Here is a 26,640-nt window from a genome sequence, read left to right as displayed (position 1 = left end):
CAGTACCTCATCCCTACCAATCCTCACATAACACTCTCACGGCGGGTGGTTGGATGGGAGCATCACCCTTGAATCATATACCTATGATGTTCGCATGGGTGTACGATCCGATAGTGATGTCGTTTCTTCTTTTCTTTACTAGCCTATCCTGCTTCTTTGGTTTGTGATTGTATTTTTGACAGGGGATATTTTTTTTCCTGTAAATCCTCTGCCTGTTTGTTCTTGGTTATTTATAATTTAGCTTATGATATCTTTAGGTTATGCTTTTGATTGACATTTGTACTATTTTTGTTAGATTGCTTGTTTGTTTTTTTTTGTTTCAGCGGTCTCTCATATAACCTCAATTGTGTTGGAAGAGACCTAAAGCAACAAACAAAAAAACACTCTCACGCTCTATACTCATCTTCCCCACCCATAATCACATCTTTGATTTTAATACAATTACAGTAACAGGCTCATGTCATCATGATCAAATATGTTTCGCACACGCCTCCTACATATGCACTCATACTCCACACATAGTATTAGTTAATGTGTTAAGCATGCATTAGTAATACATTTAAGGCCACATATCATAGAGAGTGATGGCTGTTTTTGTTTCCGTTCAATACAAACAAAAGGCAAAAGAATTTTATCAACAAAAGCTAGAGTTAATGTCCATTTTGTTCAAGATTTCTGTGTGAGCCTCCGATCGTGTTTGGAATTTTCAATTAGAGGGTTTAAAACAGGGAATTTACATGTATTTGAGATTTCTGTGATTTCTAGATTTCCGTGTTTGGGATTCTTGTGCTGCACTGTAAAAATAATGATGATGATAATAATGATGATTTGATAATAATAATGAAAATGATGATGATGATGATGATGATGATAATGATAATGATAATAATAATAATAATAATAATAATAATAATAATAATAATAATAATAATAATAATAATAATAATAATAATGAAATTTACTTATATCATGCTTTTCCCGTGGTACAAGACGCAAAAATTATAATCAGCTACAATTCAAAGGCATTCAAAAGAACATTACACCAAAAACTATATTTGAATAAAGTTGAGATAAAATAGAATTCATGGACATTCTAAAAGCACTAAAAGCGTTGTTTTTAAATTTTTGTTTCATAACAATCTCCAAACATATTGACATTAAATGAGCTGGTAAGGTATCGATAGTATGCGCTTGGCTAAGAAGCTCACAACATTGCCATCCAGAAGTAAAACGGACCAACACACAAAACTATGTGTGACCTTAAATGTGTATAATCTGGTTAATACAGTTTAGTAAGAATTACTCACAAACGTGGATGGTGAGAAACAATGACAAAGGCCTGAGTTCTATCTATTCTAAACATCTGGACCATCAATGTTAAAGTTCAGCATAGAGAAATGTATTTTTTAGTATTTTTATCAAACTTGACTACTTTTATGTATAGAAGGTGACAACTGGAAAAAGTAGAAAATCGTTGCCATGTATTTTGAATGGAGGCTTTCTAGTTAAACCATGAAACTGATTTTTCTTTTTAGAATTACAAACTTAAACAATAATATGCTTTGTTAAAGCCATGGAATTAGAATTGAGAATCATATGATCACACGCTTTGAAGTCAACAACTGCCATGATAGGGTTTTTGAGATAAAAATTATAGAGGCGTACATAGTCAATGCTAAATGAAACTACTTCAACTACAGCCAATAACATAAACAATTAAAACATTGTTACATCATATTGAATCCAAATTGACGATCATGACGATCTGGATTTAATGTGATGTATTAATGATGGATATATTTTGCCATCTTAACAGCATAAACGAGCAACATACCTCCAAATAGTCAAAGCTGCATCGGCCATGGTTTTCCAGTTGGAATTCATAAAAATACAAGGACAAGAAAGTGTTTACTGGGGTGGTGATGTTGAACAGACAGTTAGTGTTGGAGGAGTACTCGCCATCTTGTCTTGGGGTAGTGATGTGCCCAGAACTTCCACGGTATTCCTTATTACAGTCTGGAATCCAATCCAAGATTGGTGTTAAATGGAAAGAAATAAACAGATAAATGAGAGAGTGGATAAATGAAAAAACATAAAAATAGAAATAAAGTTAATCATGGATAGGTGACAGTGGTCCCAAAACCCTGACCCCAGCATTGTATCCTCGGGTAAAGCATTTATTGATATCATCATCATTGTCATTGGTAGCAGTGGAACCATCGTCATAATAATAATTATTATTATCATTATACGATTGAAACCACACATAACAGGCCTTGATATAACTGGGATCCTGCTATAATAGGGATATTTAAAATCCCATTTTTTCCATCTTTATATTTAGTAAGACATTCTGATCTAATAAATTTACTTCAAGACTTGGCTGCCGATGGAAAAGGTCTGAGAATCATAAAAAAAAACATGTACTGGGAATGGTCAGCATCATTGAGAGTAGAAAAATAAATTGTGGAATGCCACCCTATAAAAAGGATATTTGATCTCTCCAAACTGATTCTAAAGTTACAGCGAGAACCCATATTGACATACCTATGTGAAACATGGACACTGAGCAGACAGATAGTAAAGAGAATGGAAGTGGCTGAATTGTGGTCATAAAAAGAATGTTGAGGGTCCCATACAGATAGACAAATAAGGAAGTGATGGACATGGCAGAGTACTAACCTTTTTTTATAAGGAAGATAAGAAAGAGACCAGCAAAATTCATGGTATCAGAAAGAAAGGGTTGGAAAACGTGTTAACAATGGGAAAGTTGGACAGAAAAAGAGCCAGCAACGACTAAAGATGGCTGGTTTGACAAAATGATGGGGACAGAAAGTCATATAATTAGTACCCATTACTATACTGTATCTTTGTATTGTACTGTCCTGTGTAATCAAATACATGTTAAGCATTTCCGCTCTGATCATCTGACTGGAAAACATTATCTTGAACATGTTATTTTCTTGGTAGAAAATTAATCTAAATAATGTGATACATTCAAATATATCATGATATGGTGTCAGATGTGTCAGAAGGAAAGAACACTTAAGTAGAGTGCTTCTCTCTAATGTTTTTAATTTTTTTATTTAATAAATAATTTTTTAAATATCCAGAATCCCTAGGGTCTCATACAAAGTAGAGTAAGAGATTAAATAGGTATGCCTAAGTTTAACCCACGAGAAGAACTTTTAACTTCCTAAGCCTGCCTTGCTAGATTGGAAGGAGGGGTTCACCAGATTTTGATGACTAAGCTTAATAACGAGGAGGGAATTGTTCAGCCTCTATCTTAATTTAAGCCATGGGAAAAGAGGGGGACAAAATTTCAAAACTTTCAAATCTGACAATGAAGAGGAGAGGAATAATAATGACACAGTTTTGGGACAATCTGAGGAATATTTTGCCTCAAAAATTAAAGTAATATCTGAGACAGTAAAATTCCACAAAAGAATCTAACAAGGAGAGAACATAAAAGAATTTGTTAAATCCCTTTATAAACTATTAAAAAACAGTGACTTTGTCTCTGATGTGTTTTTATCGACTTACTAGACAAATGTTTGTGTGAAAAAGTACTAAGAGAAGATTTCATACCTGGAAAGGTGGAAAGGCTGTGAAATATCTAGAAACCATAAATTGATAAGAGAATAAAATTCTGCACAAAACTAATTAAGGGAAGTGGAAGCCACGACTTTAAACCGACTAACACAATGGAACCATAATAGAACAATGGCTCATGAGAAGGGCCAATTTAGAAACAAAGGAAGAAACAACAGACAATCCTATCACCATCCACAGACAAAGGAAAGGGGCACAATGCGATCATGCAGACATAGTTGAAGAACAAACCATATTTCAAAGTCATATCCTGCTTTTGGAAAAAGGTGCACCAAGTGTCACAAAAAGAACCACATAGCATGGGTGCACAAAACGAAAGAGATCAGTGAAAATAGTATTGATACTGGGTATGCAGACATGGACAATTTCATAAGCACTGTGAGCAACGAGGATAGATGCAATGCAGCTTGACATGTAAACTTAATTCTTGATGACAAACAAGTTCAAAATTGACACAGGAGCAGACGTCACAGTAATGCCACGACAGGCATTCCAGAAACTTAATCTGAAGAACAAGCTCAACAAAACAAACAATATTCTTCAAAATCCGACAGGAAAACATCAAACTGATTAATTCAATGTTATCACTGCTAGCATGCAGAAGTACTGCACACACTTCAGCGAAATTCACTCCATCAATACTGAGTATGGAAAGAGAACTCAGAATGAAAATTCCACATTACCTAATATCCTTAAACCTCAAAAGATATCACAAAATTCAGTGAAAAGATATAAAGAATGGAGCAAAATGCAACATGAGAAACACTTTGACAATATATGGTGACAATACGAATCTACCTTCATTGCACCCAAATGAGAGACTTTTGATCAAATTGGACTACGAGAATGGAAAGACAATACCATGATCCAGCAGAGCAAGAAGGTAATGCTAAATCTCACTCCCAATTGAGGGGAGAGAGAGAGAGAGAGAGAGAGAGAGAGAGAGAGAGAGAGAGAGAGAGAGAGAGAGAGAGAGAGAGAGAGAGAGAGGGGGGGGGGAGGGGGAAGACAGATCAACCATCAACCAATGGAAAAACTATTGCTACTTCACTATCATCTCCAACCCCACCATGCTGTCACAAGACGGGAGAAAAATCATTCGTCCAGCTCGTTACTCAATGTCACCCTAACACCATATTCGAAATACTCCTATTTTTGACAACAAAGTGTTAAAGAAATAACTGTGTGTTTATGGCCTGTAGGCTTGACCAGCAAACTGGTCCGAATAGCAGACTTTCTGGTGAGTTGACCTGTTAGGTGTGAAACAAAAAGTGATCCAATAATTTCAAATTAAAGAATAAATAAATGACTAAAGAATATTGGTTAAAGAACTAAAATATTAAACCAGTGAAAATGTGTGTTAGGTAGGGTAATTTCTTTTGAAAAAGGAAAATTGCATTATATTTTGGATCATTAGGCCAAGGTCTGATGAGAAATCAACCCTTAAAAGGAAAGATGTTATATAATTAGAACCCAGTAGGGCTATAATATGTTGTTATAGTACTGTCCTGGGTAATCAAATACATGTTACTTTGAAATAAAGGACAATTCGGTTCCGATCGTCTACATAGAAAACATGGTCTTTACCGACTTCTTTTCTTGATAGAAAATTAATCTAAATAACCTAATAAAATTTAGATATAATGATAGGATGAAAAACAGGTTGCAGAAGATGCAGGAAAGAGTGGAGTGGAGAGCCTAGATTGCTAAAACAGAGAAGGACGCACGGTACAACAAGAATGAATGAAAATATACAGTGGAACCTCCCGATTATTATGACACCTCCGAATAGTAATAACCTCCTGATAACCCCGATTTTTTTCTATTTAAGATCAGTAAAAAAAACCCTCCAAATAACGACGCACTTTTTAATAAAACCTCTGAATAACGACATCATTTTGGCGATTTTCGGCAGTTTTCGTAGATATCTGATACTAAAAAGACCGAGTATGAGTACTCAAAGTTCATAAAAACGATTCCTGCTTGAACCAATGAGAACGCAGCTTTTGAAACCAATGAGAATACAGCTTTTACCACCATTAGGTCCAATGAGAATGAGACAAAGACACCAACAACAGAAAATCAAGACGATGATGATCTTGACAGCGATGCTCCTCTCCCTGTTGTGACAGCCAGTGAAGCGGTTATGGCGCTAACAACTCTCAGAACTTTTGCCATGCAACATGACAGCGGTGCGCAATTATTTGACATGCTCATCCCAATGGAGGACAAAGTATCTGCTATCATTTCCAGCGCCAAACAGTGATAGAGGATTATTTCAAGCCAAACAAGTCTCGATGTTCATAACAAAATAACAAGGATGATGAACCTTTTTTATTTACATTTTTAATGGATAGAGAGAAACAAACATGAAAGTACCCCCCCCCCCCCCCCCCACCAAATTAAAAAAAAAAAAACAAAAAAAAACAAACATTCTTAAGGCGGCCATGTGTTCCGTTGTATTCAAACAGCTGTTCACATGCCGGTCCCCAGCCCGGAGAAACTGCAGAGGGAAAATGGTGCTGTTGTGGCGTGGTTACTAAAAACTTGTCCCAGCTGGCCTTACCACGCCCACTTTGTCCGCCATCTTGGAAACCTCTAAATAACGACAACTCTGGATAACGGCATAAAAACTCGGTCCCGTGGCATGTCGTTATCGGGAGGTTCCACTGTATCTGTATTAACCAGAGTTCCCATATTCAAATCTTTAAAAAAAAGTTTGAGACCAAATTTTTAAAAAACTTTAATTATTCTTTTCCTTTTTCATTCCGGCGCATCAATAAGTATTGTAACTATTACTACCACCACCACTACTACTACAACTACTACTACTACTACTAGAAGTAGTAGTACTACTGCTGCTGCTGCTACTACTACTGCTACTACTACTACAATTGATTTTCTTTACATAACCCATAAAACAGTTGCTGATACTACTACTACTACTACTACAACTACAACTACTACTACTACTACTACAATTGATTTTCTTTACATAACCCATAAAACAGTTGCTGATACTTCTACTAACTCATACCTACACACTAACAATTGATTTCTTACATAACCAACACTACATACTACTACTACTAAATTGATTTTCTTTACATAACCCATAAAACAGTTGCTGATACTTCTACTCACACTCTTGTGTTCTTTACATATCCACATAACGACATATCCAGGATTTGTTGGCTAAATCCCAAAAAAACACGAAACAGAGTAGCAAATAAAAAATAAAAAAAAAAAATGAGAAAGAGAAAAAAGAAAATACAAAAAAAAATGAAATCACACACAAACAACAAACAAAAAAATAGACCAAAACAAACAACAAAATAGACTAAAACAAACAAAAACAACAATTATACTAACCAGCTTGTTGATAAAAGAGTCTGAAGCCCCTGCCTGTAGATCCTTGATCAAGGTGGTAAATGATCTGAACCCTCTGTCCAATAGAGTCGAATGGCTGAGGTACTCTTGACCCACAGTAATGAAGTTCTTTGCCCAGAGGAGTCTAAGTCAAAATAGGTCAATTGAGTCATTAGAAAGATCAACGTGGTGGAAGGTAAAACAACTGCATCAGCTGCTTAAAAGTAATGTTCATGTAAAAATGACCAGAAGTGAGACATTGTAGTTTATGTCACAAATTTTTGTTTTAGTCACTTAAAAAAAAGTTATATATGGGTCTGGCTTAACTTATTTACATCATGTCAACTGACTTTGGACGCCTTTTAAAAGAGTATAAAATGCATCAAACTTGTGCTCTAATCAAAATAATAACACATTCATTAAATAGCAGGAGATCGCATTTTGTGTAAAAATGGATAGAGATTTAGTTACATTTTTTTCAGAAACCATGGTGAGTTTTTAGTCACAAAAAGTGGCACCACAGAGTATGCCTACATTGCTAACGATTTAAACAAGAAATTGAATAGAATAACTGGGATGTTTATGATTCCTGTTGAAGCCAAACAAAATTTTACATGCAAGAAGATAAAATCAGCATATTTTATATAATATAACACATGTAACCAACCATTGATAACTCCTTAAAAGATAATAAATATTTATTTTAAGTCGCATTTTCTGACTTTATGTCTTCAGCATTCAAGCAAAAGTTATGAAATACAGCGAATCGGAACACTTCTATAACTTGGGTCAAATGAACCAATATTATTTCATGTTACAATTTTATCATCATCATCATTACTATTATTATTATTATTATCATCATCAGTGATTATTATTATCATCATTATAATCAGTGTTGTTATTATTATTTTTACAGTTGACTGTTTAATCGCACACTCCTCTTATACGCTACACATTACGAAAAGCAGATTTTTTTCTATATAATTGCTCCTTATAATTGCACACCTTCTCCACTTAATCGCTACACCTTTATTCCATCTTGACTGGAGAAGAATAAATAAACATCATAATAGTGTGCGTTTGCGTGTAATGTGTTTTAGTGAGATTGCTTGCGTGCATGTATGTGGGTGTGAAGTTTTAACTGTCAACAGATGATAATGTCCCTGGCAAGCACTGAAAAACTTGACATGATGGACATACTACACCACTTCCAACCACTTCATCCAAGAAGAATGCTTGACAGGGTATCTCCATCATAGGCGAGATTGGAGACAAGGGTTTATAAACAGCTTGCATAGAATTGAAAGCAATCAATGCTTCACGATTACTATTCTTACAAACAATGATGTCACATTTTGTAAAAAAGGAAAAAACATAACAAAAACAAAACAACACTTTCTGATGAGGCCATATCTTGAATAAGATGGTCCCAAGCCTGTAAAAATTCAGAGGGGAAGGTCCTACAATAATTGCACATGAAAACTTGTGCTTAGATGCTATATTTAGCTTATGTGCTTAATTGCACACTCCGCTTAATCGACATAATAACCCAAATTACCCCGGTGTGCGATTAAGCTAAGCAGAGTCGATTGCATTATTATTATTATTATTATTATTATTACAATTATTATTATTGTAATTCTTATTATTATTATCATTATTATAATAATCTTTATCAATAATATTATTACTACTATTATTATTAATATCATCACCACTACTACTACTATTTCTACTTCTACTACTACTGCTGCTACTTTTACTGCTACTACTACTCTACATTCTGTCCCTCCAGGAAAATGCGGCCGCATCCTTTGCCCTTCCGCATCCAACTCCGCATCTGTCAGCAAAAAGCTAAATAATTCCCACTACAACTACTACTACTCCTCCTACTACTATTCCCACTACAACAACTACTACTACTACTACTACTACTACTGCTCCTCCTCCTCCTCCTACTATTACTACTAAACCACTTCTACAACGACTAATACCACTGTTACAACCACTACTACTCCTACCATTACCTCTACTACTACTACTATTACAACTATTGTTATTATTACTACAGTAAAGAATAAAATATTGTTGTTGGAATTTCGTTTCTTTTTATTTATCATTGTCATCCATGTGTATCTTGGTTTGTTTTGTTTTTTCCCCTAATCATTTGACCATGTAAATGTTTGCTATTTTAGGTGACATTTTTTAATTAACCCATTCTTAACACACTATTCTGCCACAGAGGTTGGTGTAGCATGCTAAGGGTTTAAAATCAATGTTCTTTAAAATAGTGTACCTACTTCTTTCTACATTGTTAAGTAGTCTGGTATATATTTCTGCTTTTTAGTTTTTAATGAAACGAAACAACTTAATGTAGCTTTTAAACCTATAAGAATTCGTATTTATTGTGAAAATTAGGTTTTGGGGGTTACAAAAGCAAGCAAGATCATGCATAAATAAATGTCGGATTTTTGGCATAATGTCGATTTTATGGCATAATTTGCCTTTTTTGGGGCATAATATTGGCATAATTTTGCCCCAAAACGGCATTATTCCACGGGACAGTACATTAATACTACTACTACAACTACTACTACTATAATTACTACTACTACCACTACTAATCATTTATTTAAGTTAAATAGGAGACCTTAAATGGATACAATGGTACTAACCAATGGGAAATCCCTGACAAGCAAGTACTCTGTCCTACAATCACTGGATGATGCCAGATCAATGTCTGTGACGTTAATGGTAATGTCCTTCTGTGAGTCAAGGGTATCCAGTACCCAGAGACAACGGATTGGTAAATGATAAGGTTGAGGGTACTCCACAGATGTGATGATGTTGGTTTCTTGAGTCACATTATAAGAACCGCCGCAGAGAGCTGGGTTAGATATCAAAGGGATAGTTTAAGGAATAGGGAGGGGAAAGAACGGGACAGTGAAATAAAAATGAATAAAAAATTAACATAAAATGGCATATTTTCATGCTTGTATCATGTTCAAAATACATAATGGGGCTTTATTAATTCCTATAGCAGGCCATATTAAGAGCACAGGGGAATAAACAGCTGAGTCACTTTCCGATTTTGGATGGTGAGGGAACATGTAAATATATTAGAATTATCTTTCAGAGAATGTTATATTAGCATTTATAGATCATAAAATTTACCTATATTGTGATACCTATATAGTGAAACATCCATAAAGAAAAAAGTGTTCATATTCAAATTTGAAAAATAATTTTAAAATAAAATTTTCATAAAATAAAAATGTGCCGTTTTTTTCCAGCCAAAAGACACACCATCCGCCAGTCGGATATAACTTCCCAGCACACAAAACTATATGTAACCTTGAACGTTTATAGTCTGATTGATAGAATTTAATGAGCACTACACATAAAAATGGCTGGCTAAAAACAATAACAAACAGTTGAGTGACGTCAATTTCGTTCCTTCAATAGCAATTCAAATTATAGAAGTAAGTGTTATATAGTAGGAATGACTATGAACATTTATTTGTCTATTTTTGTGGGGAAATACTACGTTTAAATCAAAGCCCTATCTCCACTGAGTAAAAATCTTTTTAAAATTTGAAAAAATTAAAAAGTTATGCAGTTTCAAAGGTGTCATTTATTTGAGAAAAAAATACAGAAAATGTGGGACGCTTTTTCTGTGCTTTATTCTGGTTTGTGGCTGTATCTCGCTTAATACATGGAATATGATATTGAAACGTGGCAATTCAGTAGCAAATTTCTCAAAAATATATAAAATCAGAAAAGCTCTAACTTGTATAGTTTTAGAGCTATATGGCTTAGGTCAATCATTGTTTTAAAAAAATACTTACATAATATTATATTGATCATTTGGAACCGAAGGGAATTGGTAAACCCATAGAAGATGAGTGAAAAAGCCGAGAATGATATGAATCAAAAAGTCGGGAGACATGATCGAGGGGAGAGAGAGGAGAGAGAGAGAGAGAGAGAGAGAGAGAGAGAGAGAGAGAGAGAGAGAGAGAGAGAGAGAGAGAGAGAGAGAGAGAGAGAGAGAGAGAGAGAGAGAGAGAGAGAGAGAGAGAGAGAGAGAGAGAGAGAGAGAGAGAGAGAGAGCGTGTGTGTTCATTTACTGTGAGGAACAGAGAAATTGGACAAGTCTGTTTCAAAGGGGTCAAAGATTGTTAAAAAGTCGAATGATCAACTGATTAGTAAGACAAAATGCTAGAGCCGACAAAATTAATACTCCTATGACGTAAAAAATGCACACAAAAAAAAGCAAGAGAGGTGGGTCTTCAGACTTTCACAGCAGAGGTGCCAGATGGCCACACGTGTGACCAAAAATAGAACTTTATTTATTTATTTTTGTCTCAGCGACATTCATCCTAGTCTATTCAATTTTTTATGTGTCAAATTCAATTAGTTTTTTAAGGAGGTCAGTATTAGTAGGGAAAACCATGCGAGTTTCTATTTAGCCACTTTTAAAATCGAATTTGTCAGGTGGAAGTCTGGCATTCTGACAGCCTTGCCTCGCTGACATCACATTGTGTGTCAAGGGAAGGGGGGTTTATTGGCTGTCTCCTCTTCTCATTCATTGAATCGCAAATTGGGTTGATGTTTTGTGATGATACATGAAAAGTACTTATCATATTCCGATAATTTGAAACATAAATAGATGAAATGTGTATATATAACATTAATCACGGCAAAATCATTGCTCTTGATAGTTTGAGAAATATTCCACTCAAAAGGGCAAACATCTGTTTTTAACGGTTTTCTAGTAATTGCACGAGTTTTGCTGCTTGACATAATCTAAAATGACCTCTTTACTAATTGTGTGCCAAATTTCAGATATATTTATTGATAAAAACAGTCATAATGAATCTTTTAAAATAGCATATACAAAACGGCCGAGTCCCATATTTTTTTTACGAATTTGGGCTCTTCGTGAGCGAAATCGAGGCACAAGGATTTGAGTGTACTCTATTATTTATTTTCTAAAAATATGGTTTGAAGAGATGAAATCTGCCATAAAAGATCCAATTTGGTCAAATTTGGCTCCTAAAATATGTATGTGTATGAAAATCCTACTTATATTGACGTTGGTATTAGGTATGAAACTGACATAATATATGATGCTCTGATAAAAGATTTTGGTCATCACGCGGTTTTGAAATATGAGTAAAGCAAAATTAAAATCTGTAGAAATTGATAATTATTTCCTTCCTTCAGAGCCATTTGGCCATGGAGTCGGAGTTTATCTATAGCGTAAAATGGACAATAGCAATCGTTTACTACAGGGATTCAATTTCTTTTTAAACTTTTTGTCAGGCCACTTGTTGATACTCACATGGACTACTAGTAAATGTAGCATTGAATCCCCTGCCAGTCACGGAAGAATCCGAGTGGAAGACTACCAACAACATGTTACCAGAGCTGGTGAGGACTGGTGGGAGTGAGGTGCCACAGAATTTACCCAAAGAATGAAAAGTGTCAGAGGGACCATCATAGATCTGGAATTAAATTGATATTTTGTATATGTGGATCAGGTTGCCAAGTGCTTAAGGCTCCCTCTGTGACCTGCGGGTCTTAGGTTCAAGCCCCTCTTCAAGAGCGATTTAATTTCTTGGGCAAGTTTATCAACCAATAACTTACTCACTGTGGACAACATGGATAATTCTATTCTGCTGCAAGGCGTAATCTTTTTAAAAAATATAACATATGAGCATTCAATTGTGACCAATTGTCTCAAAACAGGATTATGTCGAGGTGAAGCCGATATCAAAAATCTAACATTCGGCTTAACTTATAAAAATCATGTTAGACTAAATGTCCTATTTAGGGGAGTAAACTTTTTTTTTCAAATTGTTTAGACTTCCTAATTCTCATAATTTTGACCTTAAACTCAATTTCTTTCAATGTAGTTAATTCCAACATAACACCAGATTGATGCAGTGGCTCACTATTTCAAAAGAAACATGTTTTAAAAAGACAGTTCTTAACAGTTTGTCTGTTTGTCAAAGAAACATATTTTCTGTTATTTTCACAGTAGGCCAATCCAGATAGCCAAAAGTCAATACTATTAATTTTCTTACAAAAACAAACAAACTGAGTCTAAAATTTAGCTATAAATTCAATTTTCAACATCTGAACATGCCTGAGTGAATACAGATTTGAGGTGATGGGTAACGAATATCTTCTATTCATACATATATAAGTACAATGTATAAAATTGCTTTGAGCTGTAGGTAGATATAGTTCAGTATTAAAGTGTTCTTTGGCAAAATTCGCTGTTTATTTATCTATTTATGTATTTATCAATTTTTGGAAATGCATAACTTACGGAAAGACTGTCATAAATACAATTGTTAGCATCCTCTAGGTCAAAGCCAGTGAAGGTCATTGTAATGACAGTGTTGACACCTATGGATAAAGTATATTAAAATTCAATCACATGATGACCTATTGGAGGCGTCCATGGTTCAAAGACTTCACATTCCTGTTGTGTAGTTGTAATATATTTTGGGTTGCTGACAAACACATTGCAGTTCAATTAGCATGAACACTTGCAAAATCTCAGGTGATGATTCCCGTTTAATGTAAAGAAGTTATAGACTTGTTTTTAATTTGGGTAAAGTTTGTTTTTTTTAGTGATCCCCCCCCCCCCCTTACCCTCACATGAGTGAATAATAAATAAATCGGAACTGGTGGAAAGTATCTTGGGATAATACCAAAAAGCTGACAAGCAATTATTAATGTTTAGTTGGCATTTTTAAAATACCCAAAATATAATACCTATAACTAGAGTGTGTTGGGAATTGGTTTACAAGGGTATTGCGAGCAACAGCTTTTTTTTGTGAGGGTCTTCCGAGTTTTCAACTTGTTTTACTGTCACTGTCATGGCACAAAAAAGAGCTTGCTGTCTTGTTTTGTGTGTGCATGTGGGTTAGTGCAGCAAACCAATTAGCAAATCACTTGCTAGTCAGAAAAAAAAAAGAAACAAAGCCATGTTTGAAAAAAAATAATTATAAAAATGATTTGAAAAACACCAACAATTTAATCTTCCAAAGGCGAAATTCAAAGGCGAAATTCAATCTCAAAAGACAAGTAACAGAAATGAAATTATAGTTTAATTGAAGCCCGAGTCTCAATCCTCTGATTGCTTTCATGGTGGAAACTGTTTAAGCTGCATTGAAAATAATATAAAGGGACATTATTATTTGATATCAGTGTCACAGTTAAGGGATTAAAATAGCTGCACTCTCCGCACTACTCTTACCAACTATTTCTTTTTTATCTGCACCACTTGCTTGAATGTCAACCTCTTGAAGACCTGAAATGCGCATTCCTCCCACCAAATCCAAGCATCAGTAACACACTTTATAGTCACCTGGAACAACTACAAAAGACGTCTAACTTCTACGTCATGGCACAAGACCGAAGGGCTAGAGCTCAGGTGGTCGCTGGTTCGGATAAGTAAGTAAGTTTTTATCTGCACTATGTACTACCTCATCAGACAACCCATCGTTTCTTTCATCTTCCCCCATGCCCCTCCCTTGCACATGAAGTTGTTTCTAATTCATCTCACAATAAAACGAAAACTTCCTGAGGTTAGTTAATTGTTTCTCTTTAGCTCAATTTAAGCCAAGACATCAGATAATGAGAAACAATACATGGGTGCCATTTTAAATAGTACAGACTCATAATCATAGACGAGACATCAATAAGTGAGTGTTTGATGCAAAGTGATACACAATAAATAGCACAGTATCATAAATTAATGTTCGTCTAGCATTACGTGTTGTATCACTCACCTTAGTTTCTTTTCTCATTTCCCAGTGACTAGGCTTTAGATAGGAATCACAGTAGAATTAAATCTATCTTTAAAAATTATTTAATAAAAGAAAAGAAAAAAAAAACACATACCAGTCTCAATGGTCCAGGAACAATCTAAATAATTCTCATACTGCCCATCAGCGTCTGCGTCAAAGGATAAGAGTGAACCTGAGGAAGCCCTTATCAAACCTCCACAACCATGGTTTGGTCCTAAGGAGAGATACATGTGACATCACTTTATACCCATGGATAAAATATCACCAAATGGACAGATTGGGGATCAGACACTGAAATGATAAATATCTCAAGGTGTGTATGAAACAGTGCCAGACAAAGCAGGAAAAAAATACATAAAAAAGATCATCCCAACAAACCAGCCTGCCTTGAGCAGGGATGCCAACTTCAAGAATCAGAAATATCAAATTCAAGAAGAAAAGTGTGTAATTCTCTCTCTCCCCCCCCCCCCCCTCCAAAAAAGTATAATCCAGAACAATCTCCATTTCATGACAACAAACGATCACGAATCACAAATATTACTACACTATAAATACATTTAACCTCAAATTAATACAAAGGCATTGGTTGTTTGACAAAAATACGGAATTTTCAAAGATTTTATATTGACCCCAGCTTTACATTGAAAATCTGTAATTTTCATAATAGTTGGCATCTCTGCTTGAGGCAGGCTGAATTTTTCCGCCCAATAATTGGGATGATTTTATTTTTTCACACCTTTTCAGATATATTTAAAACACCCTCTTGTGGTAATTCTCATTACAATTATTCAACGAGAAATGTTTTTCCCTCCTACATTTATTCTTTCTTTCTTTTTTAAAAATTGGCTTTTGAAAGACAGAGATCCTAACAGCTCAGTGTTAGAGCACTCACCTCACAAGCAAGAGGATCAGTATTGATCGTGGGTGCAGGCAAGGTTTGTGTTTATCCCATACCCTTGTCCACCCAACAGTGATTGGGTAGCGGTGTCTATTATATATGGCAGAAAATACTTGATACAATAGCATCCTATCCAAGTTGACATGTGATTGCCTGTCGTTGATCGTATTGTTACAGCGCGCCGCCCCCCCCCCCCCCCCCCCACAAAAAAAAAAAATAAAAATAAAAAATAAATAAATAAAAAGGTTTAACTCCAATTCCATATGCCTTATGACACTGAAGAACAATTCTAAAAAATTACATTTAGTCTGTGAGGATAAAATGTGTGACCAATAGCCTCAACATGGATGAACCAGGGTTGAACATCCAATTCTTTTTCCTCTTCAAACAAATCAACTATATCAGTCAGTATATTACCGTAGATGTGCATATCAAAGAGATAAAGAGGAAAAATCCTGAACACCCTGGAGTGCATCTATAAAAGTTTCAATATTGCTCAGGAGCTATCAGCTTGGTGGGTTGTTCCATGCGTGGAGTGTATTGGGACAAATGAGTAAAAATGACAGTGAACATAAAATGGAGGAATCATAATAATAAATAATCAAACTGCCCAGTTTGTAATTTATTTGACTTCATTTGATACCTACTGGTATCTCTATAAGGCCATTTTATCCTTTGTGCCATACTTTGAGTAACCATCCTAATTGTTTCATATATATTCCTCTGTTTTGCCACTCATGGATGCATTCTCCAATTGAAATTAAAAGTCAAAACCATTCGATATCATCTTGTTCATTATTTAACTAAAATTTTATAATAAATTAGAATTAAAATTCAGTTTTCAGGAGCTGGTTCATCCTAACATAATACCTGACTGAAGCAGAAAATAAAATATGATTTATGTGCCAAAATGTATCAAACATTTGTTTAAGTACATTAGGATATCATTATAGTTTGCACTGTGCTTCAAGTGCTTGATATGTATCTGAATACATATGTATGACAGAGGCAAGCTTTCTGAGTCAATGCCTTTTGCACAAGTGTGCAATTCTAATATTCAGCATCCAAATGAAATACAACTAGTGCTTCAATATTGATACATTATCTTTTTTGTGTAATCCTTCAGACTCATGAGTTCGTCCCAGATTTCTTAGCAGGAAATGGGCGATAGCAATGATTGGACGCTGGTCTATTCCGTAGGACTTGCCACCAGATCTAACAAACCCAGCTACCCAAACATTGCTAGGTGGACAGGGCAGTCAGACAAAATCTCGACTGCATCCAACTCGTGATCAATACTGTACTGCTTCCTTTTGCTTGTGAAGCTAGTTCTAAGATCTAATAGCGATAGAAATATCTTATCTAAACCTAAAACACCCTGCAAAATTGGAGAAGAATCATATGAATTTTCGACACCCCATATTTGGAACGCTTTCCTCCAGAATATTGGAAGATCTCACTTATTATCGGCTTTCAAATTTAATTGAAAATTCACCTTTTTGTTTCATGATTTCTATTTTGTAAATGAAGTCTTTCCTATCACGTGAGTAAAATATAATGTTTATTGCTATGTAAGTAATTGAAATTGCTATGTTTTTCTTTATCATTGTATTTCTTTATTTTAAGAATATAGATAAAGCGCCTAGAGCCTGATAAAATTAGGTAAACTATATAAATGACATTTACTATTATTATTATATGTATGCCTTGACTAATGTGACGGTCAAATGCATAAAGTTTCTCAATTCTAGAGAGGAAAAGGAATAATACTGGGTGGGGTCTTGTGACTTCCCATAGTGGGCAGAGAGGTCACTTGCTCTGTCTTCTATCCCCCATATCTGTTTTACTTTCCCATGTTGCTCTCAGATTGATCTTTTTCTCCCTGTTCCACTAGCAGAAATCCTTAGATGGAAGGGAGGCAGTCAAATGTATGGTGCCTTTTTTGGGAGGATCGAGATGATATCTTTTTTCCTTTAAATCATCTCTTAGTTATATACTATTATAGTAATCCGTTTTGAAAAATGTAAACTATATATAATACTTTGTAAACATTTGAATTGAGAGTATCTTTCATAAAGGGAGCCATTGCTTGTGCATGTGCCTGGGTGGAAGTTTTAGGTAATGTCGAATTAGGCGCATTGACAGATTGCTCGTGTAATCTTATGTTCCCTATTTGAACCAGTCCCCTTTGTTTTGCTTTTTCTTTGGTGCTTTTACTTCAGATATATACAACTTTTCCTCTATCATCTTCCTTTTTACTGATGCTGAGATGACACTGAAATGATCATCTGATGGAATCACAAGCGCCATAAAACCCCTAAAATCTAAAACTAAAGTAGTAAATACTTTTGCTACAATTATTAACGTCAAAGAATGAGTTAGTTATAAAATAGAATTAAAACAAGTTTAAAGTGCTATGTCCACGATTAAGGGTAAATAAAAAGTAGCTCTAAAGTACTGAGCCACCAGCAACACTTAACATTTAGAACGAGACATGACACATGTAAGGCGCTATTACATTTATTTTTTGTCAGAGATTACATGTTCTTACCAGCCGGGTACTTAATTTAAACCAGAGTATAATGAGAGAAAATGTGTCTAGAGCCTTATCCATGAACTCAATTTTTCATCGTCCTCAGCAGGACTTGAATCAGGGATCTAAAGGTCAGAAGTTGACTGTACTGTCTTATCAAAAGCCTACCAGACTATGGACAATAATAAGATTTTGAATATGTTCTCTCTCCCCCCCCCCCCCCCCCCCCCCCCCCCCCCCAAAAAAAAAAAACCCAAAAAAAACCCCAAAAAAGTAAGTAAAAAAACAAAAAAAAAACAAGGCAAGTTCCAGGAGTGGTGGATGGCACTGACTGCAAAGCATCCCTCTCACGGCCTTGAGGAGCTGTCATAACAGTATGGTCGTGGGTTTGAATCCCCATAGCTGCAAAGCTTTTATTCTCTATTGTCTTCTGGCACTTTTCTACTCACTTCCTTTCTTCTTATTATCAATATAAGTGCCTGCTCCACTCATTTTTCTGAACTGATGTTCCATCCCTGATTCAATATTATGCTAACCACGTACCATAGGTAGTCCAGTAGGCACCCCTAAAACCCCCATGAGCAACGGAACTATCGGTGATGAATCTAATGAACATCCTATTTCCAGTGGTTTGTATCAGTAATGGAACTTGATCTTTATTGCCACAGTAGCGTCCAATCAGCGGTGAATTCTCATCTGGTCCATTGTAAAAAGCTACATAATCATAGCCACATCTGTAGTGCTGCTCTAGGTGGAATATGTTAAACCTGTAAAATGGCAGCGGTGTATCAAATAATGGTCAATAGTGCTGCAGAGCAATTTAGATCAATAAAATAAACATGAACATTTATGTAGCACATTTCTAAGGATTTACCAGGCTCAATGCATTTCACGTTTAATTTATTCCCCTAGAAGGTCATATTACTAATCTAGGAAATAAAACACTGCTAATAATAGCTGGAGATTTCAATGCTAAAGAAGGGAAGAATTGCCTTGGGTCTTATTCGAAGGGTATACGAAATTATAACGGAGAAAGACTGGTGGATTTTTGCGAAGACAAACATTTATTTGTCACAAACAGCGCATTTAATCATGCTTCTAGACACCAAACGACGTGGTAGGACAGAGGAAAAATAAAGAAACAGGAGCAGTTATTAACATTTACAACCAAATTGATTTTATACTGTGCAGACAAAGACACAAAAAATTCATAACAAATGCGAGATCATAGTCTGGCACATTGATAACAACAGATCATAGACTAGTTAAAACAAACTGTTATTGAATGGCACAAACAACCAAGAAAACATAGCACAACAATTCATGAACCAAAAATAAATATTACAAATATTCTCATCAACTCACGATGTCGTAAACAATACCAGCGACAACTCAATCCTGAACTAGACAATTTAACAAACAACAACAACACACCAAACAAAGCATGGTCACGTGTACGAAGTGCAATAATAAATACTGCAATTCAAAGCGCCAGGACAACTACAACCAAACGACAAGGCCGTACGTATGACGCCATCATAGCTCAATTATCTAACCAACAAAAAGATTTGCGAATAAGAATACAAAACTCAAAAAAGGAAGGAGAACGACAGAAACTAAAAATGAACTAAATAAGATATTACACCGCATAAGACATAGAGTAATTGATCTTAGAAATGAAGAGTTGGACAAAAAAGTTGGTACTATTAATAAAGGCAACAACGATCAAGCAATGTATAAAGCTGTGAGACTCATAAACCAAAGACCCTTTGAAAACCCAAAGATGGAGAACGACTCGGGGAAAATTAATTATTAACCCCAATGACATTTCAAATGTTCTTTTTGAATACTATAAAACAAAATTTCAAGACAACAAAACACCACACGTCAGCTCATTTGAGGAGATCCCCGACCACTATTTAAACCTATTACACCAAGAGAAGTGAGAAATGCTTTTAAAAGTCTAAATAACATCAGAGCACCGGGAGAAGACGGAGTATGTGCTGAACTTCTAAAATATGGACCACCATTATTAGATGAAGACATAGCGGACATTTTCAATCAGACGTTTGAACATAACCAGAACCTGGATATTAATAAAGGGGAGCTGATATCAATTCAAAAGCCAGGAAAACCAAAGGCCCTCCAAAGAATTTGAGACCAATTACTCTTTTTAATACAATTAGAAAATCGCTCTCCCTGATCACACTGAATAGAATTAGATCGATTGTTGAAAATTATTTGTCACATAGTCAAAGTGGATTCAGGACGGAGAGAAGTACTGCAGATGTAGTTTGGACCCACAAATGGCTTGCTGCCAAAACCCTGTCAGAAAAAGTAGAAATAGTTATAACTGCAATAGATATGTCTGCGCCTTTGATACTATCAATCGCCAATCCTTGTTAAAAATTTTGAAAGGAATAGTTATGGAAGATGAAGTTAGATTAATCAGATTCCTTATAAGTGAAACCTGGATAACCACCAAAATAATTGGTGCCTCAGATAATACATCATTCCTTGGCAACATCGGTACACCACAAGGAGACAGCCTAAGCCCTGTTTTATTTATAATTTACCTAGAAAATGCTTTAAAAGATGTGCGTAAATCTGTACCTTCGGCCCAATCACGTTTTGAAAACGAACTCCCAATGGAAATTGCATATGCAGACGACATCGACTTTATTGGTCTGAAACAAGTCAATGTAAATGACATCCAAAGAGCCTTACAAACACCGACTGTACGTAAATAGTGACAAAACAGATGTAAAATTATTGTCAAGGAAGAAAGATGGATGGAGAGCCGGGAAAAAAGTAGGATCATTAATAGGAGATAAGGAAGATGTAGAGAGAAGAAAAAGTTTATAGACGGCTGCATTGAATAAATTACTACACATATGGATTAGAAAAGATAAAATAAAATTAAATACTAAAATCAAATTATACACAATCCTTGTAAAATCTGTGCTTATATACAACTGCGGAACATGGGCACTGACTGGAGCCGAAGAGCAAAGATTAGACAGATTCCATAGAAAACAACTGAGAAGAGTCCTGAATATATGATACCCCACAAAAATAAGCAATAAAATACTGTATGAAAAATGTAATGAAAGACCCTTATCCATTCAAATCCTGGAGGCAAGATGGCGGCTTCTTAGGCATATACTCAGAAGAGATGAAAATATACCAGCTAATAAAGCCATGAAAACGTTTTTCACCCCATCTGGACACAAGAAATATCAAGGTAGACCACCCACGTCAATTTATACTGTCCTCAAACGCCTTCAAAATAACAAAGAATTAAAATCAAAGGAAGACCTTATGAACTTAGCATCCACAGCAAAAGACCGTGAACTGTGGAAGGAAATGACACAGATGATTAGAGGCAGCCGAGGCGCCCCGATCGGATGATTAGGATTAGAAAGCGAAAGGCCTTAAGCCAGTCAGTCAGAAGGCCATATGGACCCATATTACCTTTTCATACAGTACCACTCGAGTGTAAGGAGTCCTTTTTGTACTAACACTCTTACAATAACCATCACTGCCTATAACCAGGCACTCAATCACACCCTTAAAGTGCACACCAAACATCAGGACCAGAATTTCCCAACACAGTCACCCATCCAACCACATAGCATTGCTTGACTTTTGTGACAAGACAAGTCACCATACCGCTGAGCCACCAAGACCTATAGAGCTTGGGTACATCCCTGAGAGCGAGAGCTGAAGTGGAGTGGAGTCTCTGGAGAGTCTCATTAAAAGGAGAAGATGGCAATGGTTGGGGCATGTCTGTTGCAAACCTGATGAAACACTGATAAGGAAGGCTCTGCGATGGACACCCCAAGGAAAGAGGAAGAGAGGCTACCCCAAGGAGACTTGGGGACGTACCGTAGAGAGGGACCTAAAGCAGAAATGTCTGTCCCCTGAGATAGTCCAAAGAATAACTGCTGACAGGATCAGATGGAGATCCTTTACACTGCCTCAAGTGCCAGCAGGCCTGGAGAGGATTGAGTGAGTGAGTGAGTTTATCCCAGATTACGTAGTATTTAACAAACTGACAGCAATCTTCGTAAAGAACTCAAGTCTATCGTAAAGTACTCTCTGCTAGATCTAACTAATTTATCCCAATAAAAAAATTGTCTTGTATAAAAGATGATGACAGCCAATAATCACTGCTAGCTGGACCAGGATTAAGCAATGGGGTTCAATTTTTACCCCTCCTTTAGGAGAAACTTATACAACAGTAAGAAGGAAAAATAAAATGAAAGATAACAAGGCCTTCGTTAAACCTCCATTAGAATAATATAGCAGATCAATTTAGGACCCTCACCACAGATTAGAAATAGAAAAAAATAAACGAATACAAAGCACGAAAGTTATATTTATTAATCAAAACTACAAAGAAATTACTATAAAACTGATTCTAGACACTGAACCTCTACAACAGAGGGGAAAGGGTGATTAAGTGACAATATCTTGTAAAGGCCTAAATGACCACGTGAAATTACACTTCTGTGATATTTAACAGAATAAGAGGAATCTATCAAAACTTATGGCACCCCACAAAAGAGTAGGTGCTCACTTGTATTCTTTCATACCGTAAACGTTGAGGCAGTGGAAGTGAATGAACAATGCAAAAGTCTGTGGAATCTTCAAAATATTGAGGTTACAGACGAAGAAGAAGAAGTAGAGGAGGAGGAGGAGGAGGAAAAGGAAGAAGAAGAAGAAAAAGAAGAAAAAGAAGAAGAAGAAGAAGAAGAAGAAGAAGAAGAAGAAGAAGAAGAAGAAGAAGAAGAAGAAGAAGAGGAGAAAGAGGAGAAGGAAGAGGAGGAAAAGGAAGAAGAAGAATAGAGATTAAATGTCAGAAAATGCTGAATTGTTTTCATAAATATCATGGTCTACTCCATGAGTGAAGTCTCCAGCATTTCTGACAGTATATTTAAAAGGACTTATGGATTTTGACAAACATTTTGTCATCAATGCTCCTTCACAAAACAGGATATGCTATGCAGTACAATACAGGGCTAAGAAGGATTGTGCTTAGGAGTACCTGGTGTGAGCCTGGCCCTTTTGTTTACTAATGTGCTTAAAATATCCTTCACTGCTCACAGATGGGTACTCATTAGCGAATCAATTAAGTGGTATAAAATGTGTGTACCATTACTTACCCAAGTACATGATGTCATGGATAGGGTTTTTGCATATCTAATACCACAAAATAAATAAAAATTCAATTTATTGTAAAAAGATCTTGGGTTGTTTATTTGTCAGCTATTAAGTAAGACTTACTTGAATGAAATAATATTATTCTCATTAACTGTAATGTTCCAGCTACAATTCATATTGTGAGCGTAGTTATTGTTACCCAACCCTGAAGAGATTCTAGCTGATGGGGCTGTGTACACACCGCCACACACTGGAAAAAAAAAGGATCAAAAGACATTAAATGACTAATTTTCTATATTTCAAAAAAAAATAAAAAATAAAATTCCTATTAATTATTTCAAGGGGAAGTTTGTCCTTGAGGTCTACCTTGACAAAAAAGAAGAGATAACACAGGCATCAACTCTAGAACAGCATTGGAAAGTGAGCAAGAGGAACTTGAGCTTTTTTATTTAGCGCAATATCCACAAAATGTGCTAAAACCGCTTTACTCAGGAACCCAGGACTTCTGGTATTGTGTCGTCATCAAAATAGGTATTTTATATCAATTGAATTAAATATATTGTTAATTGTCTGTAAAAAAATACATATGCATGCATTTTAAAAATCCAAAAACAGCAACAAGAACATAAAAAAATAAAAAATATAATATATATATATATATATATATATATATATATATATATATATATATATATATATATATATATATATATATATATATATATATAATATATATATATATATATATATTGAATCGTGTTTGATACAAATATGGTACGAAAAGTGCTCGACATGTAGTAATGGAGCGAATTATTATTTAAAATATTTACCACAATGTTTGGGCAGTCTACATCAATGTTTCAGGCTCAATTTGCCATCTTCAGGACTGAGTTGTTTTGTTGACTGTTGTTGTTTCTTGAAGTGGTTCCGGTTTGAAGTTAATTAAGAGGAATTTGCGCCGATGGGGACACTTTCCGTAGATCTCACTTTTCATGTTGAGTGTGGCTTCATGAGGTTGTTTGATTATAGTATATTTTTCTTCCAGGTATAAGCTACATTGTTTTGATGTTGGTGTGTATCCTGTTGCTTTAGATAAAATTTTCCATGAAATGTTGTGGTCTATTTTGTTATCTTTTAATTTCCAAATATGTTCGCTGAGTTTTGTGGATGCTTTTTTGTTAGTCTTTCTAAATGTTGAGGTGTGGGGGTTGTATCTTGTTTTGAAATTATTTTCTGTTAGTCCTACATATTTTTATATAAATAAATATAAATCCTTTTTTTTTTTTTTTGCTGAAATGGCGTTTGAATTCCTCAATTCTCGGGCATTATCAACGTTTTTTAATGGATAGTGATGATGATAGTACTTATTCAGACACTGAATCAGACATTGAGATTGAGTTGGATGCGCATTTTGATGACATTGACAATGGGTTTCATGTGTTTTAATATTATTACATATTTTTCAACTTAACATTTTTTTTCAAATCAAAATATGAATCAATAGTCCAAAACAATACATCAAATTAAAGGCCATTCATTCTTCTTTCCAAAACAGCTTTTATTTTGTTTCTAGCATGCCTCACATTCTTGCAATTAATTTTTAATGAAGTGTACTATGACATTTGGAAGAGTTATCTCCCCTCGCATGGTCTGTGAGAGACATTTTTTCAGATTATGCCCGGGCGGCAATGGCTTAATCAAAACTCTGAAACATAGAAAAGCTTACAAAGTTCTCAAAATGATCATATCTCAAATATTTAATAAATTAGAGACGATTAAAATTTTTGCTTGAAACAGTATCCTAATAAGGACAGCATCTCAGATGGCCGTTTTCCGGCCCGTAAACTGGATGGCATCCCTCGTGAGCATGACAGTGGCGACAACGAATAGTGTGGCTTGTTCACGCGAAATGGCTTGTGACACTTTGATTTGTTGACACAATAGGTTGGCGTCGCTAACTTTATTCGCATGGCCAATTTAGCCAATATCGGACACACTTAGAATCGTGCTTCTGTTTTGTTTTTTTTAATTCTTTTATTTACTTTTTCATAAGCTACTTTTTTGTTTTTTATCTTTTTTTCTTGAGAAAGAAACTGAGCCCCCTCACTTGATTCATGGTTGAGGCCTTGATTATCTTAGTTTTTTTTTAAAGCAAAAAATATATACCAAAATAAAACCCAATAAAACAAAACAAATCCAAACAAAAAACAACAACAACAAAAAAAAGCCCCAAAAAATATAAATATAAGACTTGAGATGAATAAAAGCAATTTTTAGAATTGTTTTATGTAGTGTTTAGAACTGGCCAACCGCGATTAATTATGACAATCAGAGGGACAATTATGTCAGAGATAATACTATATTGCATTTAAAATAAGTAACTGTTTGAGTAACCCCCAGTCCCCACCTCTCTCTTCTAATTTGCAATGAAGACAATAAACTTAAATGAATCATAATAATAATAATAATAATAAATAATAATAATAATAATAATAATAATAATAATAATAATAATAATAATAATAATAATAATAACAACACTAAATAAATAATTTATTCATTAGCTTCATTAATCAGAACAATGGTATCCAAAATTTTATAAGTTGCAAGAACAAAACCTTTAGTTAATACTTGACAAGTTTAATTAAAAATCCTTTATGGGTTAAGAAACTATATTGGTTATAATAATAATGATAAAGATAATAATAAGTCACTTATGTGCCACATAAGTGCTCAGCGAGCTTTACAATATTACTTGTCATTCAAACATTGACTATTTTGAGATACAGAATCACAAACACACACACACACACACACACACAAACATACATTTACACTCCCCTACAAACACAATTACACATATTTGTTTTGTTTTTAAGGGTTTTAAGGCGCTTGCAACACATTAAGGTCATATCAGCGCCAGTAAAAAGGAAGAAAATGGGATAGTAAAAAGTTCTAGAATTACAATTAAAGCACAAAAGAAAAGGTAAGACAAAGGGGAATTGGTTCAAATAGGGAACAGATGTAGATTCCAAGAGCACACCGTCAAAGTACTTAGTTTGAGATCACCTAAATGTCTCACCCAGACACAAGCACAGGTCCCAACTAAGGAGGAATACACTCAAATGTTTACCAATCATATAATATAAAATGTAAACTAGACATAATACAATGCATAACAGAGAGGAGATTTACAAGGAAAAAAATATCATCTCCCAAAATTATAACTATAC

The 26,640-nt window shown here is 35.0% G+C and overlaps 1 protein-coding gene across 3 annotated transcripts in view; it reads right to left on the bottom strand.

The window, feature by feature from the left end:
• Nucleotides 1-26,640, bottom strand: part of LOC144958147 (cubilin-like) — a 232,482-nt gene that overhangs the window by 7,390 nt on the left and 198,452 nt on the right. For all 3 annotated transcript variants that reach the window (XM_078889900.1, XM_078889901.1, XM_078889902.1), the window contains 8 exons: nt 23,531-23,657; nt 18,785-19,008; nt 14,905-15,024; nt 13,322-13,401; nt 12,329-12,491; nt 9,660-9,871; nt 6,985-7,126; nt 1,835-2,016 (listed from right to left, as the gene is read on the bottom strand). In XM_078889900.1, coding sequence (XP_078746026.1) covers nt 1,835-2,016; nt 6,985-7,126; nt 9,660-9,871; nt 12,329-12,491; nt 13,322-13,401; nt 14,905-15,024; nt 18,785-19,008; nt 23,531-23,657 — 1,250 coding nt within the window. The remainder of the gene's footprint in view (nt 1-1,834; nt 2,017-6,984; nt 7,127-9,659; nt 9,872-12,328; nt 12,492-13,321; nt 13,402-14,904; nt 15,025-18,784; nt 19,009-23,530; nt 23,658-26,640) is intronic.

The sequence above is a fragment of the Berghia stephanieae genome, chromosome 12 (assembly GCF_034508935.2).
Source record: "Berghia stephanieae isolate SIO BIC M18660-M18661 chromosome 12, UCSD_Bste_1.3, whole genome shotgun sequence".
Taxonomy (NCBI): domain Eukaryota; kingdom Metazoa; phylum Mollusca; class Gastropoda; order Nudibranchia; family Aeolidiidae; genus Berghia; species Berghia stephanieae.
The sequence above is the reverse complement of the archived record's forward strand: the minus strand, read 5'-3'. Positions and strand labels throughout refer to the sequence as shown.